General features: G+C 45.3%; 1 protein-coding gene across 2 annotated transcripts in view; it reads left to right on the forward strand.

The window, feature by feature from the left end:
• The window catches only part of FAM107A (family with sequence similarity 107 member A), a gene marked incomplete at its 5' end in the record, with an annotated part of 77242 nt that overhangs the window by 31936 nt on the left and 25139 nt on the right, over positions 1-20167 (forward strand). Inside the window, one exon of one of the 2 annotated variants that reach the window (XM_082847538.1) lies at positions 9239-9302. In XM_082847538.1, the coding sequence (XP_082703664.1) occupies positions 9239-9302 (64 nt within the window). Of the gene's footprint in view, positions 1-9238; positions 9303-11291; positions 11371-20167 lie in introns of those variants that run through there. The other variant, XM_082847537.1, reaches the window with a different exon arrangement.

A 20167-nucleotide genomic window follows, 5' to 3' on the forward strand; every position in this document is an offset into this window, starting at 1 on the left:
CACCAAGGGCTTGTCACATATTTTATCTTACAGATTTGGGTGAATTCCTCCCTTTCCAAGGTCCCAAAAACACTTTGAGATTCTTGCACCCGTTAGGAGGTGGCCTTCCTTATTTACCTGATAAAGCTCTGGGAACCTAAAGAGTTTTCCAATTTCTGGAGGAATAAGGTAGAGAGAAAAGATAAATGTTTCAATTCTACTTACAAAGGTATAATTGACCAAGTTGCTACAAGTCATAATTAGCTTAAGGGGAAAGGTCTCCTACATTTGGAAAACACAGTAAAAGCCAGTAGTATTTCAGACAAAACCAAAAAAATTATAACCACATTCTTGAGTTTACCTAATCCCATGTAACTAATCCTTTTTGCTAGGTTTTATGAAATCAGAGTTTCCATTAGACTTTTTAAGTTTCTTACCCAAGTTCAGCAGTATGATCTGTAAGTTATCAGAAATGTGTACTCATCAGAAAGTCCTTTCTATGAATCTTCTTGAAGATGAAGCATTTTTGCAAAGCATCAGCTTAACTGTCTGTGAATAACAATACTTAAAAAGACAGGGTTAAAGATCTGATGACAATGTTATTCACAAAAGAAGCATAAACAAGTTGCTGTGACATATAATATTTTAAGGTAACTAGGTTTATGACTGATAACATTATACCAGGACATATCCAAATTTCATGAACTTTATATGATTTCTAGAATGTCTATATTAATAACATTTACCTATAAAGTATAATATGAGGAGGTTTATCAGTCATTTGACAATGCTTTCTGTGTAATTTAACGTACCAAAGAATCCTAGTTAGTTTAATATTTCTCTCTGAGATGACTCAGGGGCCCTCTGAAGCATCCCAAAGTTAGCTGAGGTCAAAAGAACTTTAATTAGAATTTGATAGGAAGTTTGTCAAAAACATCAAAACGTTGCAAAACACTTGGTCAAATAGGATCAAAGGTCACTGTGTATATTTATTCACTTAACCGAAGTGACAGAAGATTTCAAAAGCAGGTACAGATCACTTAAAGGCAAGAAAATTCATACAATCTGTTACCAAAAGTGACATTCTAAGAAAACTTTGTTCTCTTAACTGAGAGAAACCAAATCTAGTCCTGCACCAGCCTACTTTTAATAACAAAATCCATTTACCTAATTAAATTTAATCTAATCCCAGTCCGACCATGCACAAAACTCCTTTTCCAGGGCTCCCTTTCTACAAACCTTCCATAACTTTCTGTACCCATATTAGCTTGTCCCTTATTTTTACATCCAGAAACAACCAGCTCTAAAATAAAATTACCTTTTTTTCCCCTTTGACAAAAATGTATTTTCATTTTTCACACCTTCTTTAACTGAAAGTATACATCCTACCTTCCTGGAATACTGAAATATTTCCTTTATTATTTTAGTAGCTTTAATTACATTTATTATAATTTAAAATCTTAATCTCTAGCAAACACCTAGAAGCAAGCAATTTTTAAAAATGTTATTTCCAGTGTACTTTTTTTAAAAATTAATTAATTAATTTTTGGCTGTATTGGGTCTTCATTGCTGCACGTGGACTTTCTCTAGTTGTGGTCAGTGGGGGCTACTCTTCATTGCGGTGCGTGGGCTTCTTATTGCGGTCGCTTCTCTTGTTGTGGAGCATGGGCTCTAGGCGCGTGGGCTTCAGTAGTTGTGGCGTGTGGGCTCAGTAATTGTGGCTCGTGGGCTCTAGAGTGCAGGCTCAGTAGTTGTGGTGTACGGGCTTAGTTGCTCCGTGGCATATGGGATCTTCCCAGACCAGGGCTCTAACCCACCCCCTGCATTGGCAGGCGGATTCTTAACCACTGTGCCACCAAGAAACAAGCAATTTTGAACTGTCATACCAGCACTTCCTGATCGGAACTTATGAACATATTCCATAACCTCTATTTGAAATGACCTAGATGTTCAATGAATTAACGAACAACGAATGTTCGTTATTTAACTTAACTTAGCAAAACTTAGGTTACCGAAAGTCTGGAGAAAGTATTTTAGATAGACATACCTACAACATAATTATTCCTAAAAAGAAAAAGTTCACCTGAAAACTCTTAACTCATTTACCTTTATTTTATAACTTATGAAACTCATAGCAAGTTAATATTCTGACAAACTCTGTAACAAAAATAACATGAACTTATTGGCCATTAGTAAACCTAGGAACAATAAAAGTAAGACATGTCTGTATTGATTAAATGAACAAGTTTAAGCTAGCTTTAATATCAGATACTAATTTCATATTGAATATTTCCTAGATCATGTGAAACTGAAACTTTTTCTGGCCAGTTTCTGTTATAGTTAGAAGCATTTAATTTGTAAGAGCTTACTAAGTCAATTAAATGAGCTCATTTACAAGTTAATTTTTACATAAAGACAGAACCAGAGATCTCACAGTTTTTCTGCTTCAGATTAAAAATACCTCTCTTTTTTCCCTTCAGTCTTAGGGACTACAGAAGATCAGATAAATTCCTGAGAGTCCAGGCAGAACATTTACATTTTAAAGGCTTAGGGAGAGAAATGCAAGTTCCTCATAGAAAACAAGCTTCCCCTAACTGCATATGCAAAAACCCGTCATCATGGCCATTTTCAGGGATTTTTTTCCCTCCGTTTCCAAATACTCGATTCAGTTTAAACAAAGAACAGTAATCGACAATAATACATCTTATTCACTCACATGCACATGCCTCACTTTCAGAGGAATATGAATCAGCATTCAAGTTACTAGACCCTTTAATGAAGGTCAAAACCAGGAAGAGAGAACAGGATTTGGACTCCGGTACCAAAATACTCATGCACACACACCCAAGATAAAAGTCAAAGCAATTCCAAAAGGCTCACTTTCATATAATAGCAGAGCCATTAGGGGCCACTGTTCTCTAGATCTCAGGGAGTACTGAGGCCAAACAGAGTTACAATTTAAAAAAATCATTTTCTTTCATTTATGGGAGCATAGCTGAAGGTCTTCCAGTTTTGCAAAATCCACCCTAGGGGCACTATGAGATAGAATAGTTATGCTTATCCATACTTAATTATTCATGGCAGGTGTTCTCAACTCTCAAGCAAACCAACCAAAGCAATGCAGAATAGTCTCTCAGGATCACAGTTCTTTAGCCCCAGAAAGGGAGATTCCCAACCGATGCCCCATCAGTCAGAGACAAAGCCAAATGACTGTGCTTGAGTCCGAAGGGGAGAACCCCAGCCAATGCCCCGTCAGAGATGAAGCCAAAATGACCAAGCCTTAGCCCAGAAGGGAAAATCCCAACAAATGCTCTGCCGTACGCAAAACCAATGCAATAGGGAAGAACACCCTGGTGTTGCCATACGCGAGCCCCGTGACTTACCAAAGATGTCTCAACCCGGCTGGCGGCAAGTGCTCAGGTCTGTCCCTGAGACACAGGTGCTCAGGCAGCTGCCGGACAGGACCCGGGAGCCACCTGTCAGGGCACGATATGCCACAGGGGAGACATCCACTCAGGACTACGGCCCCACATTGGGTGCCACAATTGTTACTGAACCAAAACTTGGGTCTGCTCACCAGCTCGCAGTAAAGCCAATCTACTGATCCCAGGCTGTGGTGAGGGAAAGTGCAATGTTTCTTGTAAGGTGCCGTATAAGGAGTCCAGGACAGCTAATGCTCAAAAAGCCCGAACTCTCTGATGGGTTTCACCAAAACATTTTTAAAAGCAAGGTGAGGGAGGAGAGCCCCAGGGTATGTGATTAGCTCATGCGCAGTTCTCTGACTGGTTGATGGTGAGCTATCAGGGTGGTGTCAGAGCAGTTAACATTATCAATCCTTAGGCTCCAGTAGGTCTGGGGGCTACAAGCTCATGGTCATCAAGTAGTTAATTCCTTCCGTTTGGTGGGGGGTTTTAGCATCTGTAAAACAACTCACGGAATGTGCATCAGATACTATTATCTAGGTACGTTAGAGAGGAGCTAAAGCAGAGGATGGGGCGGGAGGGAATCTGTTCCAGGAAGTCCCCATAGGGTCCTGCTCGGTACAGGGGTAGTTTGGTAGCATCTGCTAAAATTTAAAATATATGTACGCTTCGGCCCAGCATTTCTACGTCACAGTGTCCGCCCTAGGGAAACACATCCATGCACATAGAGGCAAGCACAAGGATGTTTGGAGCAGAATTATTTGCAATAGGGACAAACTGGAAACAACCTAAATGTTCAACTAAAGGGGATTTGTTTTTTAAAAAAAAAAATTATGGCATCATGCTGTATTGTATGCTGCGGTAGGTAAAAGAGGAAAGTGGATCTATATATATTAAAATAGAAATATCTACAAGACATATTGTAGAGCTTGAAAAGCAAGCTGCAGAAAAATGACCCAAACACACATACGGCGTCAAAAACAGTGATAACTCTGGGGAAGGGGTGACATTGAGGCTGAGAGGGGATAGAAAGGAGAAATGTTTTAAATGTATATGCATTGGGTTGTTCCAAATGTTTAAAGCAGCAATGGATTTATATATTGCGGGAACTATTTTACAAGCTTTTAAGGCAAATTAAACAGCCCACCTGCCAAGTGCAGGTGAGGAGAGGAAGGTACTGGCCCAGTACCTCAGCCTGGTTCCAGGAGGGCAGTGCTCTGGGTCTCTGAGGCCTGAGGGGCTGGAATGAATGGACAGTGAAGAGACCCTGGAGGCTGCCTTTGATGGAACCCAACACCAGTGTGATGTAAATGGACCCCTGGAAAGGAACAGGTCCCAGGGTTTCACACCTTCTCCAAACAGTGCCCAGCACTTTAAAGGAAGGATGGCTGGCTTTGATTCTCCCTGTCCCTGGGGATGGAAGCGAGACGCAGCAGGTGTCACCTCACACAGCTCGGTGGCTTTTAGAGAGTGAGGCACTGAGGCAGAGGCTCGCGGGGTGTGGGGCGCGCTGTGAGCCCTGTGTTTATGGGCTCAGGAATGGGGAACGGGAGGAGGGTGGGTAGGAGCCAAGGGTCACGTTAAAAATACTCCACCTTTGGGGCTTCCCTGGTGGCGCAGTGGTTGAGAGTCCACCTGCTGATGCAGGGGACACGGGTTCGTGCCCCGGTCTGGGAGGATCCCACATGCCGCGGGGCGGCTGGGCCCGTGAGCCATGGCCGCTGAGCCTGCGCGTCCAGAGCCTGTGCTCCGCAACGGGAGAGGCCACAACAGTGAGAGGCCCGCGTACCGCAAAGAAAAAAAAAAAAAAATACTCCACCTTTAAGAATCAGATTGGTGGGGAGGCTGCTCCAGCTGAATCCACGCAGAAGGGTTCCTTAACCTCTAACTAACTGAGCCTCAGTTTCCTTTTCTGTAAAGTGGGTTGCAGGCTCTTGCCCACACCCCCGCCCCCCGATTTGTGAATGTGGCTAAGGCCGCAGGCTCCCGAGTCAGACTGCCTCCAGTCTAATTGCAATGCTGCCACTGCCAGCTGTGTATCTTAACCTGTCCAAGGCTGCAGGTTCCTTCCTGGTCCACAAAACAGGACCCCAACTCTTCCCTAATCTCAAGGGACTATGCATGATGAGATTTCAGTGAGACCACGTCGGTAAAGTCTTAACACAGTGCTTAGCTCTAGGACGTGCGCAAACATTTGCCACAGTCATTAAGGTGGTTTTTCTTTACTAAGCACCTGTGTGCCAGGAAATGTCCTGAGCATTGAAGATACCCGCCTGAGTAAGTCACAGTCCGTGTTCTCATGGTGTTTCCAGTTTAATGGGGGCTAAATAAAGACATGCAGAGACACACCTCACTGTGATTCACTCCAGGCTACAAGGACAAATACTCTGAGGTCCTACCCTCATCTCTCCTAAAGTCAGAATTCAGGCCCTTCTATGTTTCTCTAAGACGCCATTTTGGCAGTTTGCCCCCTCCTCTCCCCCACCAGTCCAAAGGCAATACGTCAGCAAAGATCCAGGCGGCTTTGCCTTGGCAAGTGGAGCGTTTTCTTGGTCCCCGAACTCCAGTCACTTCAGGGAGAGGACTCTTCTGGGGTCACTGAGTTTTACTGAACACAAGTTGGCCTGACTGCCAACAAATCTTTCATGCAAGGGGGGTTGGCGGGCATGCAAGGGACAATTCTTTGAACTCCGAGTCCAGGGAGCTGCTCCTTAGGAGAGTCTGGCTTTGTAATGCTAACGTTGCCCTTGGGACCCAGCCTCACTTCCCTGGTGTGTGTGGGGAGATGTGAGAAGAAGCTCAGATCCCCCTCCAGGCCTCTGGAGCATGTCCTTTTTATTTGTCCCAGAATTTCCTTCTACAGATGAGGTTACTTGTCCTCTTACTCTTTTTGTTTAAACCATGAAAGAGGCTTGGCCAAATCCCAGACACCCTCCCTTTTCTATGCCCTCCTTGGTGGCAGAGCTCAAAATTGGAGCACGCCGGGGGAAACATCAGGACCCCAGGCCCTTCTGTCCGCCCCGAGTAATCCCTGGGCAGGCAGCAGGGGGCCTCCCTCATTCCAGCCCTGATTAACTCACTGTGGAATCACCCACTTTCCTCATAGAGCCCGGGGTTCCCAGTGTGGGCGCATTCATTCATTCACTCATTCACTTCATTCGCTCTTTTAATAAATCATTACTGGGCATCCAATCGAAGCCCAGCTTTGGATCAGGCCTTGGGGAGACAGCTGTGAACAGGTTCCAGCTCCCCCTCAAGGCGAGTACAATCTGGTGGAGGAGACAGGGCTCAAACAATCACAACTGAGTGGTGACTATTAATATAAGGGCAATCTGGGGTGCTGTGGGATCATGTATGTGATCAAGGGGGACTTCCTTGAGGAAGTGGCATTTCAGCAGAGACTTAAAGGATAAAAAGGAATAGCCAGGCAGAGTTGGGGAGTGCCCCCTGGGTAGAGGGGCAGCTTCTGAAAAAGTGGGGAAGTTAGAGACAGCATGGCTTTCAGGGAGCCCAAGTGGTTCCCGGTGGCTGGAGTGTGGGGTGTGAGGGAGGCGGCCCCGTTTCCTCGCTGACCTTCCCTCATATCATGGTCCCTGCGTTTCCTCCACTCCAGCCACTCTGGCCACCTTGCTGTTCCCTGAACTTCTGGCACACTCCAGCCTCAGGACTCTTGCTCTAGCTGTTTCCTCTGTCTGCGACCTGCTTCCCCAAGACACTTGTGTGGCTAACTCCCCGGCTTCCTACAAGTCTGTGCTCGCATCTCGCCTTCTCAAAGAGGCCCCCCCGCCAGCAGTCATTTATTACCGCGCACTGCCCCCATTTACCACTTCCCACTCCTCTCCAACTCTAACTTTCCTTCTTTCCACGTACCTATCACCTTTTAACACACTATCTACTTATTCATTATGCTCCTTGTCTGTCTCCCTCGCTAGAATGTCAGCTCCACAAGGTCGAGGACCTTTGTCTATTTTCACCGAGGCATCCCAAGTCCTTGAACATGTGGAGGAGCAAATAAATGGGATTTGAGAGGCTGGCAGGGAGGGGACAGGCTGCAGAGGCCTTGAAGGTCAGGGGGAAGGCAGGTGAGTTTGATTCCAAGTGCAAAGGGAAGGAACAAAGTGTGGTTTGAGTAGGGCCGGATAGAGTCTGTGTTACATTTTAAAAGCTTGCTCTGGAATCTGTGAGGAGAATGGTTTGAAGGAGGGCAAGCTACTGCAGACATTCAGGCATGGGGTGGGGAGGCACGTGGGCTAGGGTGGGGGCATTGGAAGAAGTGGGTGGGTTGAAGAGATCCCAGGAGGCAGCTGGGTGACCTGAGGACTATGGCGTTGCAGGAAGACAGGGCAAGGCAAACCCCAGACTCCTGCCTGAGCTGCAGGGCTGGAATGGAACCACTTGCTAAGATGGGAGGACAGAGGGGGAACAGGTTGGGGGCTGGAGTGGTCAAGAATTCCATTTGGGCTCTGGTGAGTTGGGCCTATTAGACTTTCAAGGGGAGATGTCAAGTAGCCTGTTGGACAAAGTTTAAATAAGCTCAGAGTGAAAGTCTGAATTAGAAATAAACATTTGGGAATCATTGGCTTAGAGTTGTTTTTCAAGTCATGACAGAGTAGAGGGAGAAGAAAAGGTGCCTAAGAAATGACACTGACCCTGAAGCCTTCTGAAATTGCTCTTGAAGCATGAGGAGTTTGCCAGGAAGGCAGGGAAAAGGCAATCCAGGTAGAAGAAACAGTGTGGATGAGATCTCACATACCAGAACGTGGCTCTCCGTACTCTTCAAAACTGTCAAGTTCATCAAAAGCAAAGAAAGTCTGAGAAACTGTCACAGACAAGAGGAGCCTAAGGAAATAAGACAACTAAATGTAATGTGGTATCTTGGATGAGATCCTAGAACAGAAAAAGAATATTAGGTAAAAACTAAGGACATCTGAATAAGGTCTGGACTTTAGTTAATAATAATGTTATAAGCGATATCATATGATATCGCTTGTATGTGGAATCTATAAAAAGGGGGTACAAATGAACTTATCTACAAAACAGAAAGAGTTACAGATGTAGAAAACAAACTTATGGTTACCAGGAGGTAAGCAGGGGTGGGATAAATTGGGAGATTGGGATTGACATATATACACTACTATATATAAAAATAGATAACTAATGAGGACCTTCTGTATAGCACAGGGAACTCTACTCAATATTCTGTAATTGGGAAAAGAATCTAAAAAGGAGTGGATATACGTATATGTATAACTGACTCACTTTGCTGTACACCTGAAACTAACACAAGATTGTAAATCAACTATACGCCAATAAAAGTAAAAAAAAAAAAAATAGGCATCCTCACACCCAGTCAGACTCAATAAAGTGATTTCCATCATGAATTGGGGGGAATTCAAAAATAATAATAATGTTATTAGTTAATAATTAGTTAACAGTTTAATAATTAGTTTAATTAGAAAAGATATGCCATACTGTGTACATGTACATCTACATATATGTAGGATTTTAATAAGAGAGAAATAACAGAAGTTGGATGCAGAGTATAAGGAACTCTACTATCTTCTCGATTTTTCTCTAAATCTAAAACTGTTCTAAAAAATAGTCATTTTAAAAAAAGAGCATGAGCCTCACAAATGATGCACACACACACACACACTCACACACACACACACACACACACACACACACTCACACACTCACACTCCAAGGACTATAGTACTTTGTTTCTCTGGAGAGGACTTTGACCCTGGCCAGGGTCACTCTGAATATCTCTTCACTCCTCCCCCTGGCAAGGAACAGAGGGTCCTCACCTCCACCTACTTTCTTTCTGTTCACAGAAAGAATACTCTCCTGGGGCCATATTTCATAATGAAAATGAGAAGCAGAGACTAAATGGATCAGGTAAGTCAGACCCGCCTAGAATTCCTTGGGGATGCAACCAGAGTTAATCTTTTGGTAATGCTCTGTCAAAGCACATTCCTCAGTCATAATTTTCCTAAACCCGCACCTTGTTCAATAGCTGGCTTGGTTTTCCTCCTGCAGTAAAAGCTTTGGCACCATCTGGGTTCAAATTCCTTCTCCACTACTAACTAGTTATGTGATCTTGGGCAAGTCACTTGAGCCTTATTTCCCTCATCTCTAGAAGGGGCATAACCATGCTTGATCAAAGAGTGGGTTAAATGAGATGAATGGTACATTAGATATAATTTCATCCTTTGAAGAATGGATATGAGATAGTGAATGCCAAATGTCTGGCATGGTGCCTGGCACTCGTGGTGGCTGGTTGTTGATAAGAAACATGATCAGTCTGGCCAATGACTGAGGTATCCAAAGATCAAAGTGTGTCACTTTGGTCCTTGGGATTCTGTGTGATGACAGGGACCTCTGAGTCAGAGCAGAAGCTGGGCCTGGGCAGTGCTCAAGGGAGAGCCAGAGACAACTTGGTTGGCAGCTGGCCTAGGTGGCACCAAGGCTGGAGAGGACACAGAGGCAGAGGGAGGTGGTACTGTGTGGCCAAGGCCCCGGCAGCCAGCTCAAGACTGATCCACAGACACAGCCTTAAACAGAGGCCATCCAGTACCCTGGACAGCTCCGGGGGGCGGCGACGGTGTGTGTGGAGAGCAGTCTATAGATTTCAGGGGCATTGGTTTTGTGGGTGGAGAACTGAACTGGATGTTGATTCCTCCAACTAGCTCTTTGAGCATGAGCAAGCCACCTCACCTCCCTGAGTCTCAACTACATCATCTCTAAGGTGGTATCTTGGATGGGATTCCTACATTCATGTTAACATACTTACCTTTCAGTGTTTTCGTGAAGAGTAAATAAGATAACGGAGCGGCAACAGGGTGGCCCATTTCTGAGGTCAGACCATCTGAGTTTGTATGACAGCGCCACACTGTGTGACCTCAGATAAACTGCTTAACCTCTCTGAGCCTGTTTCCTCTTCTGTAAATTGGAAAACTAATAGGCCCTAATTCATAGGATTGTGAAGATGAAACAAAATAGGACATAAAGCACATGAACATTAGTTTTTGTTTTAGAAGAAACTTAGCACCAGACACAGGGTAGATAATCAAAGTTGTTGTTCTCTTATATTTTCCAAACTATCTGCTTGCCTTTGCCCCTCCACCTTTAGACTCTTGGTTGGTCCTCCCATTTCTGGATGTTAAAGGAATTTCACAAAGCCAGAGAAATCAGTCTTGTGGAATCCCACGGGCTTCCCATCCTAACTTTCTTCCCCCAGCAAAGCCCCCACTTCTCAGTGTCACCCACCACAGGATGCCTTGGAACACTTTTCAAAAAAATACCAATATATAGTGTTCTGTGCTAGCCACTGTGCTTAGAGATAGAGATAATGTGTTGGTTACCCTCATACCTGAGAGATGAGTACCATGGTTATCCCCATTTTACAGATGAGAAAACTGAGGCTCTGTGAGAATAGATAACTAAATCGTAGGGTCACACAGCTATTAATTAGTGGCGCTGGACCTGATCCCAGGGGTGGCACTTCAGAACCCCACACCCGCTTGTAGCATTCAACAAGGCCAGCGGCCAGGGAAATAGAGAAGAGTAGGTAGGAGACCGAGGCTGGAAATCAGGACACCGGGTTCTCACCTTGGCCCTGGAACCCTGAAGCTAGGAGTCCTCATGCCAGACGCTTACCCGCGCCCAGTCTGCTGCCTGGGCAGGGATACCTACCTGGTCCCTGCCCCTGTCCCTCCCCCGCGGGCGCCTCTGGGCCTGGCCCTCTGGCAGCCACTGTAACCTGATCCGCGGCGGGGTTTGGTTCTCGGGCAGCGTCACCGTCACGGAGGCGCTCCGACCCGGGACTGCACTCCGCGGTGCGCTCCCAGCCTGCAGTGCCGGCTCCGCAGACCCGTGCACCGGCGCATGGCGCAGAGGCTGAGCGAGCGGGTCCGGGGGCCCAGCGAGGCCACCGGCCTCTACCGGGCCGTGCTGCTCAGGTCCGGTAAGTGGGGGCAAGTCTACCCGGCCCCCCGCCTCCGGGAGAGCGCGAGGAGGGCATGGCGGGAGCACTGCCCTCAGCCCCTGGCTAGCAGGGCGCCTCGGTCCTTCTTTACTGGTCTGCTTTCCTCCTTTCCTTTCCTTCCATCCTCCGTTCTTTCATTCTTTTTAATTACTTTTTTTCTTCTTTCCTTACTTTCATTCCTTCTTTCCTTCCTACATTCGTCCTTTTGGGGATCTACCCTTATTAGATATATTGCTTCATTCCTTTGTATGCACTTGCGGTGCGCGCGCACATACGCACACTCAGTGTTCCCTGACTACAAAAGTCCCACAAGCTTCCACCTCCTGGCCAGCCCCTTAAGCAGAGACTCACACAAAGTGGGGGAAGGAGGCATTGGTAGGCGTGGGAGAACGGACATGGGTAAGACTGGTAGCGCGCGGTGGGGCGTAAAGAAGCGCAAGCCCACTGGTGAAGGACTTCCAATGTCCAGTGAGGGGAAAGGGCGAGGGGGGAACAAGTTACAGGAAGGTGAGGAACGGGTTTTCTATAGGTATGCATTTAAGGAGAAAACGATTTGGAAAGAAACACCTGGTGATTGTTTTCGAGGATGCGAGTTGGATAAGTGTTTTTTTAATTTGTCTTTTTACTCATTTGCAGTAAGCACATACTACTTTTCTACTCTGGACAATAGTTTGTTTATTTAGGAAAATGAAACAAAAGTAATATAGGGCCAGTGTGAAAATAATTTGGCACGTACAGGGATGTAGAAAGAAGAAAAATCATGCCCGCAGTAAGCATCTGGGGTGTTTCCTTCCGGACTCTGTGCTTGGAGAGAGACGTTCAGAGGGGGTGAAAAGCGGTCTCCTGCCGGCTCCCTGACAGCTGGGGGTGTGTGATTAGAAAACGTCAAGGGCCTTGGGCTCCCGAGGCAAGCTAACCTCTGCCTTGGGCAAGGAACCTACCCCACCCGGTAGTCCTGCCCACTGACCCCTGCAGCCGAAAGCGCTAGGCGAGCCGGAGCCGCTGGCCGCGGACCTGCAGGAGCGGCGCTCGCCCGCCGCCCGCACGTAGTCGGCTCTGGGACCGATTGGCGTTTCTTCCTTAGGTTGGCCCCGCCCCGGGGAGATCCCGCCGCGGAGTTACTGCTTGGGAGCTTTGAAACAACGGTTCTCTAAGTCCAAAAGCACGGTCTAGGCAAGACTTCAGGACTGGCGGCGCCTTCCTGGAGCTGGCTGAGCCAGGGCAGGCAGGAAGCGAGGAGCTCGATAATTCGAGAGGCTGATTTCAAACCTCAGCTCCAGAAATGTCCCTACAAAACACTCTTCCTAGGTGTCCCTATCCAGTTCCTTTCTTCTCACTGAGATGAGAATAGGGGATCTCTAACCTGAAGATCCTGTGTTCCCTCTAACCTGGAACTGCAGCTGTGAGGCTCCCTCAAACAGTCACATTTTCCACTCGCAACACAGCCAGAATAGCAGACATACCAGAGTCGTTCCAGGGGCCACATGCTTGCCCGGCAACTGTACCACACACAGCTGTAAGTCAGGAAGGCAGCAGAGGCTGGTTACTGGGGCCTCATGGAGGGACCGCTTGCACTGTGCTACTGACTCAGTCTTCCCAGTCCTTCAAAGTCACTGCTGATTGTCATCCCCATTTCATAGATGAGGACACTGAGGCTCAGAGAGCTTAAGCAGCATGCCCATGGTCCTGCTACAGGAACTCTTCTATCCCACTAACATGTAGAAAGCACATTCAAACTTTGGTCCATCTATGCGAAGTCTGCCCGTCTTCTGAGAATAGTAATAATGGCAAATGATTGCTGGTCACTAGCTATTGCCACGCTCTCTGACAAATACTGTAGATCTGTCTTCTCATCAACTTCATTCATTTATTCATTTAACCAATATTTGTTGACCACTATTATGCACCAAGCCCTATGCGAGGCACAGGGATGTGCTAATAAATTAAATCGATAAGTCCCTCCTCTCAGGGAGGTAAGTACTATTAACCTCTATTTTAAAACATGAGGAAACGGAGCCTCAGAAGGTAACTTGACTTGTCTAAGGTCACACAGCCAGTCAAGGGTGGAGCTGAGATCCAAACCCAGGGCCATGTGCCTCTGCAGCCACTACTCTGGCTGTCTCACACAAGGAAGAGCAAGAAGTAAGAGTGGCGTGAGGAGCCAGCTGGGCCATTTATTGAAAGAGGCAAGAGCCTCCTTCTTTTAGAAGCCCCCAAGGATGGGATTATAGAATCAAACCCAAGACGGCAGCCATGTTCGTTTACAATAGCCTGGAAGCATGTACCAAGTAATATAATGCTTCGAGAAAATTTTTCATTCCAAGTTATTTTAAAATAATTTCTTAGTATTAAAGTAATACATGTTCATCATGAATGTTCTGGAAAATGGAGACTGAAGAGGGGGAAGCCTTACCCGTAATCACACTAACTGTGAGCAGCCACTGGTAATATCGGGGGAGGGCTCCTTCCAGTTTTGCTGTGCGAGACTTGTGTGGGGTTGTGTGGTTCACATTGCTGAGATTGTACTGACTCTAATTTTTAATCCCATTTTTTTTCACTTGCATAAAAATCTTACTGTTTTTAAATGGGTTACTGAGATAACAGCTACCACTTTGGAACACTGATGCTGTGGCAGGCACTGTGTGAAGGGCTTCCCATGTCATACCTCCTTTATTCCTCAAAAGAATGCCCCATTTTAGAGACGAGGAAACAGGAAGTTGAAGGTCACCTAGCTACCCAACAGTGGAGCCAGGATCGGTATCTGGGTTGACACCAGAGCCCATGTTCTTAACCACTGAGATGGAAGGGTCACCTCTGGGGAATAACTCATGCTTGGCCATGCCTGGTAAGCTATGCAGTGCTGTAGTAAAGGTCCACCTGAGGCTCGTTTCCTACCTGGAGCTCAGCCCAGGTTCTTGCTAGGGAGGGAAGCATCTCTCTGCAGCATGGACTGAGGGACACCTCCCCAGGTGCCTGTGGGCATCAGCAACTGTGCTTCTCTGCACCCAGAAGGGTGGTCATAGCTTCCATTGCTGCCTGCCAAGTAGGGATGCCAGATAAAATAGTTAAATTTGAATCTCAGATACACAATGAATATTATTTTAGTGTAAGTGTGTCTCAAATATTATATGGGTATGCTTATGCTAAAAAACTATTCGTTGCTTATCTGAAGTTCAAATTTAACTGGACATGCTGATTTTTTTTCTTTTTTTTTACCCATATATACACTCTTTTTTATATTCTTTTCCATTATGGTTTATCCCAGGAGATTGGATATAGTTCCCTGTACTATACAGTAGGACCTTGTTTATCCATTCTGTATGTAATAGTTTGCATCTACTAACCCCAAACTACCAGTCCATCCCTCCCTCTCCACCCCTCCCACTTGGCAACCACAAGTCTGTTCTCTATGTCTGTGAGTCTGTTTCTGTTTTGTAGATAGGTTCATTTGTGTCATATTTTAGGTTCCACATATAAGTGATATCATATGGTATTTGTCTTTCTCTTTCTGACTTACTTCACTTAGTATGATCATCTCTAGTTGCATCCGTGTTGCTGCAAATGGCATTATTTTGTTCTTTTTATGGCTAAGTAGTATTCCATTGTATATATGTACCACATCTTCTTTATCCATTCATCTGTTGATGGACATTTAGGTTGTTTCCAGGCCCTGGCTACTGTGAACAGTGCTGCTATGAACATAGGGATACATGTATCTTTTTGAATTATAGTTTTGTTTGGATATATGCCCAGGAGTGGGATTGCTGAATCATATGGTATTCTATTTTTAGTTTCCTGAGGAACCTCCATACTATTTTCCATAGTAGCTGCACCAACTTACATTCCCACCAACAGTGCAAGAGGGTTCCCTTTTCTCCACACCCTCTCCAGCATTTGTTATTTGTAGGCTTTTTGATGATGGCCATTCTGACCAGTGTGAGGTGATACCTCATTGTAGATTTGATTTGCATTTCTCTAATAATTAGTGACGTTGCACATCTTTTCATGTGCCTACTGGCCCTCTGTATGTCTTCTTTGGAGAAATGTCTTAGATCTTCTGCCCATTTTTCAACTGGGTTGTTTATTTTGTTGTTGTATGAGCTGTTCGTATATTTTGGAGATTAAGCCTTTGACAGCTGCATCACTGGCAAATATTTTCTCCCATTCTGTAGGTTGTCTTTCCCTTTTTTTATGGTTTCCTTTGCTGTGCAAAAGCTTTGAAGTTTAATTAGGTCCCTCATTTGTTTAGTTTTGTCTTTATTTCTATTGCTTTGCGAGACTGACCTAAGAAAACATTGGTACGATTTGTGTCAGAGAATGTTTTGCGTATGCTCTCTTCTAGGAGTTTTACGGTGTCATGTCTTATGTTTAAGTCTTTAAGCCATTTTGAGTTTATTTTTGTGCATGGTGTGAGGGCGTGTTCTAACTTCATTGATTTACATGCAGGGACATGCTGCATTTTTGTTAGCTACATTTGGCAACCCCACTGCCAGGCATTATGGAAGTTTGCTTGGCTTGACAAGCCATGGTCTGCCCAGGTTCCCCTCTACACACACCCACTCACATACTCACATCCCTTTCCCCGTGCCTCGACCTACTGTCCATATTTTGTCTAGCTACAAGTGAATTAAAATATGCTGGAGGTTGGGGGCACCCCAGGGTCCTTCTGCAGCTAAGAGACCAGATTAACCATGCCTGACTGCAGCAGAGTTGAGAGCCAGCTTTCTGAAATAAGACTCTTGGTTCTTCCCCACTCCCTTGCACTTTCCTGTTTCCATGCTTGAAATCCCTCCACCGGGTAAATTCTTCCTGGTTCAAACTCGTTGTAAAGGCAACGCTCATTCCTTTCATAATCTCTCCACGGATCCCATGACAAGTTTTCTTGCCAGTACAGCTTCTCCTGCCATGTCCTTTGAAAAGAGCATGTTGGGGGTGGGGGAAGGTTGGATCCTAAGGCTATTTTGTGGGTGGCTTCTCAGAAACCTCATTGAGGCCTTGAAAAGGGGCCTTGGAGATTTAGACTGAATACAGGGCTGAGGAGGAAGTTTGGAGTTGCCATGGAAACTTCTTGTCTGATGTTTGTAGGCCCAGATAAGCTGCTGCAGGTGCCTGTCAGCTGGGAGAAAGGGGGAGCAAAAATTAAAGGAAAAGAGGTTTTTGGAGTTTTTTAATGCAAGCTGCAGCCCTAGCCCACTATAGCTACAGGAAAATTCCTCAGCTTCCACACAGGAATGCCTCTCCTGGTCTTCACTACCCCCTTCTTTTTAGCTCCTCTAGCTCCCAAGAAAACGAACTTCAGAGGGACAAGGAGGGGAGTGTGGGACAGGTGTGCTCAGCCTCCAGGATCCCCTTTCATTCCTCCAGGGGCTGAGCAAAAATTCGGATCCTCAGGCCCCTGCAGTCCAGAGTCCTTCCTTATGGGAGAATGGGAGGGCCTCCGTCAAAAGCCACACAGACCAAGGCAGGAGGCAGGAACTGGGGTTGAATTTGGCCATTACCTGGAGTAAACTCTTAAAAGCCTCATTTGACCAAAAGGCCTCTATTTTCCAATATGCAAAATGTACATGACTGAACCAGATGTGACTTTTAACTATGGTTGGTTGGCAAAGGTTGCTCTTTCCCATATTTTTCACCTTTATTGTTTTGTTCTGATAACAAAAGAAATGTATGCTTTTTTTTTTTTTTTAAGCTACAAACGTTACAGAAATATTGGGACAAAGGATAAAGGCCGGTAATGTTCTGCTGTAGAACAGTGGTGCTCAGACTCCTAAATGTAAGCAGATCCCCTGGGGACATGTTAAAATTCCAGACTCCTAGGCCCCTCCCTCATAGATTCTAATACAGTGATCCAGAAACATGACCCAGTAATTCCATTTTAACCCTCATTCCGACTGAAGGCTGGTAATGACATTTGAGATACGTTGGTCTAGAACTGACTTCCGTTAACAGTTCAGTGTATACGCCTCCAGATTGGTTCTCTATGCATATGCTAACTTTTTTATCTTGGAAAAAAAGGGTAGAGGAATCAGACTACATATGATTTTGCTCTTTGATTTTTCACCAAACATGTAGAAGACATCTTTTTAGGGTAATAAATAGATGTGCTATTGATGGCATCCCATTATGGGCCGTAGCATAATTTCTTACCGACGGGGTATGGCTTGAGAAATGGTGGCTTGACCTCATATACAGTTACACGCACACACACTTGCTCACACACGTGCACAGACACAGCAAGATGGTGCTGTCACAAGCTCAGGGACATCAACATCTTTGGTGTCTGCAAGTCAATACTAGTAATTGAGCACCTTGCTACCGGGACAGGAATGCTAAGAGGAATAAGGTGAGGCCCCGGCCCTCAGGCTGGCGGTCTGGTGGGTGAGGCTGGTGGGTTTGTGCACAGGTTGGACCATGAGAAGAGCTTTAGTGGAAGAAGTACAGTGAGTCCCAGCAGCCTGGGGAAAATGGCACCCAACCTTGCGGGGTTCCTGCCCAGCTCTCCTTGGCTCTCAATTGCTCTGGGGCTGCCATCAGAATCTTCCAAGAAAGGGAACACAAAGTGGGGATGGAGGACGTGGCTGGTATGAGGACTGAGAGTCTGCTTCTCTGGAGTGAGAGCGACTGTGGGGTCTGTCTGCCTCAGGCGGTGAGCTGAGTGCTCCCGCCCAAGGATCCGTCTTGTTCCTCCACCTGTCAGAGGACACTGGGATTGGTTCAGACAAGCCACTGTGGGCCCTGGGACATGCCCCAAGTACTAGTCATTTGCACAGCAGGACAACACGTGGGTGGGGACCAGAGGCAGTGAAGAGTGCTTGACAAGAATTTGGTTGCGGTCTTCCACCATCAGAATTCAGTGAAGTTAAGCCACAGCAGGATGGGGAGCTGCGGGAGGCACCATTCAAAGTACGTTAAGAGAAACAATTAGGAAGGAGAAACAACTCAGGATTTGGGACCCTGCAAATTGAAGTGGCTCCAGAATGGGGGGCTTGGCCACAGCTCCCAGGTCATGCAGACCTGCCTGCCCCTTCTTCCTTCTATCTCCCTCATACCCCGCACTCCACCCCACCGGCCTCCTTCCATCATGCCCAGCTCCTTCCCTCGCTGGGGCCTTTCCACTAGCTCTTCCCACTCTCTGGAATGCTCTCCTCCTCACCATTCCAGCCTCCCTAAAATGTCGCCTCCCCACTGTCCACCCTACCTAAGTTCCCAGTCCCTCCCTTGCGCCTTGCCCAGTCTTGCTTTCATCACAGTGTTCATTGCAGCTCTACATTTTCTTGTCTGTCTCCTCATTTTTTTGTCTGAACCCCATCTTGAAAGTAGGTTACCTGAGCACACGGATACTGTCTCATTTACACTGGGAACAGTGCCAGGAACACAGTAGGTACTCAATAAATGTTGGTTAAATGAATAACATAGGCCAAAGAGGATCAAAACTGCATTTTTAGAGTTTATTTACAATACTGTGTTAGTTTTAGGTGTACAGCAAAGTGATTCAGTTATATATATAATATGGCTGAATACATGTACACATAAATCTATTCTTTTTCAGATTCTTTTCCATTGTAAGTTATTGAATGTAGTTCCATGTGCTATACAGTAAATCCTTACTGTTTATCCATTTTAAATATAGTAGTGTGTATCTTTTAATCCCATACTCCTAATTTGTCCCCCCACCCCACCTCATTCTTTGGTAACCATAATTTTCTTTTCTGTGTCTGTGAGTCTGTTTCTGTTATGTAAATAAGTCCATTTGTATTACTTTTTAGATTCCACATTTAACCCAACAATATTGGGTTGCCCAAAAAGCTCATTTGGGTTTTCTGTAACATCATAGGAAAAACCCAAATGAACTTTTTGGCCAACCCAAATATAATACTGCTCTTTCCCTGTCTGACTTACTTCACTTAGTATGATAATCTCTAGGACCATCCATGTGGCTGCAAATGGCAACATTTCACTCTTTTTTTTTTTTTTTTAATTTTTATTGGAGTACAGATGATTTGCAATGTTGTGTTACTTTCGGGTGTACAGCAAAGTGAATCAGTTATACATATACATATATCCACTCTTTTTTTTTTTTAGATTCTTTTCCCATATAGGCCATCACAGACTATTGAGAAGAGTTCCCTGTGCTGTACAGCAGGTTCTTATTAATTATCTATTTTATGTATAGTAGTGTGTATATGTCAATCCCAAGCTCCCAGTTTATCCCTCCCACCCCCATCCCCTGGTAACCATAAGTTTGTTTTCTACATTTGTGACTCTACTTCTGTTTTGTATATAAGTTTGTTTGTACCCTTTTTCTTAGATTCCACATATAAGTGGTATCATATATTTGTCTTTCTGTGTCTGACTTACTTCACTCAGTATGACAATCTCTAGGTCCATCCATGTTCCTGCAAATGGTATTATTTCATTCTTTTTTATGGCTGAGTAGTATTCCATTGTCTATATGTACCACATCTTCTTTATCCATTTCTCTGTCAATGGACATTTAGGTTGTTTCCATGTCTCGGCTGCTGTAAATAGTGCTGCAGTGAACACTGGGGTGCGTGTATCTTTTTGAATTATGGTTTTCTACGGATGTATGCCCAGGAGTGGGATTGCTAGATCATATGGTATTTCTATTTTTAGTCTTTCAAAGAACCTCCATACTGTTCTCCATAGTAGCTGTATCAATTTACATTCCCCCCAACAGTGTAGGAGGGTTTCCTTTTCTCCACACCCTCTCCAGCATTTATTGTTTGTAGACTTTTTGATGGTGGCCACTCTGACC

Source organism: Leucopleurus acutus (assembly GCF_964270905.1).
Source record: "Leucopleurus acutus genome assembly, chromosome: 10".
NCBI classification, from domain to species: Eukaryota; Metazoa; Chordata; class Mammalia; order Artiodactyla; family Delphinidae; genus Leucopleurus; species Leucopleurus acutus.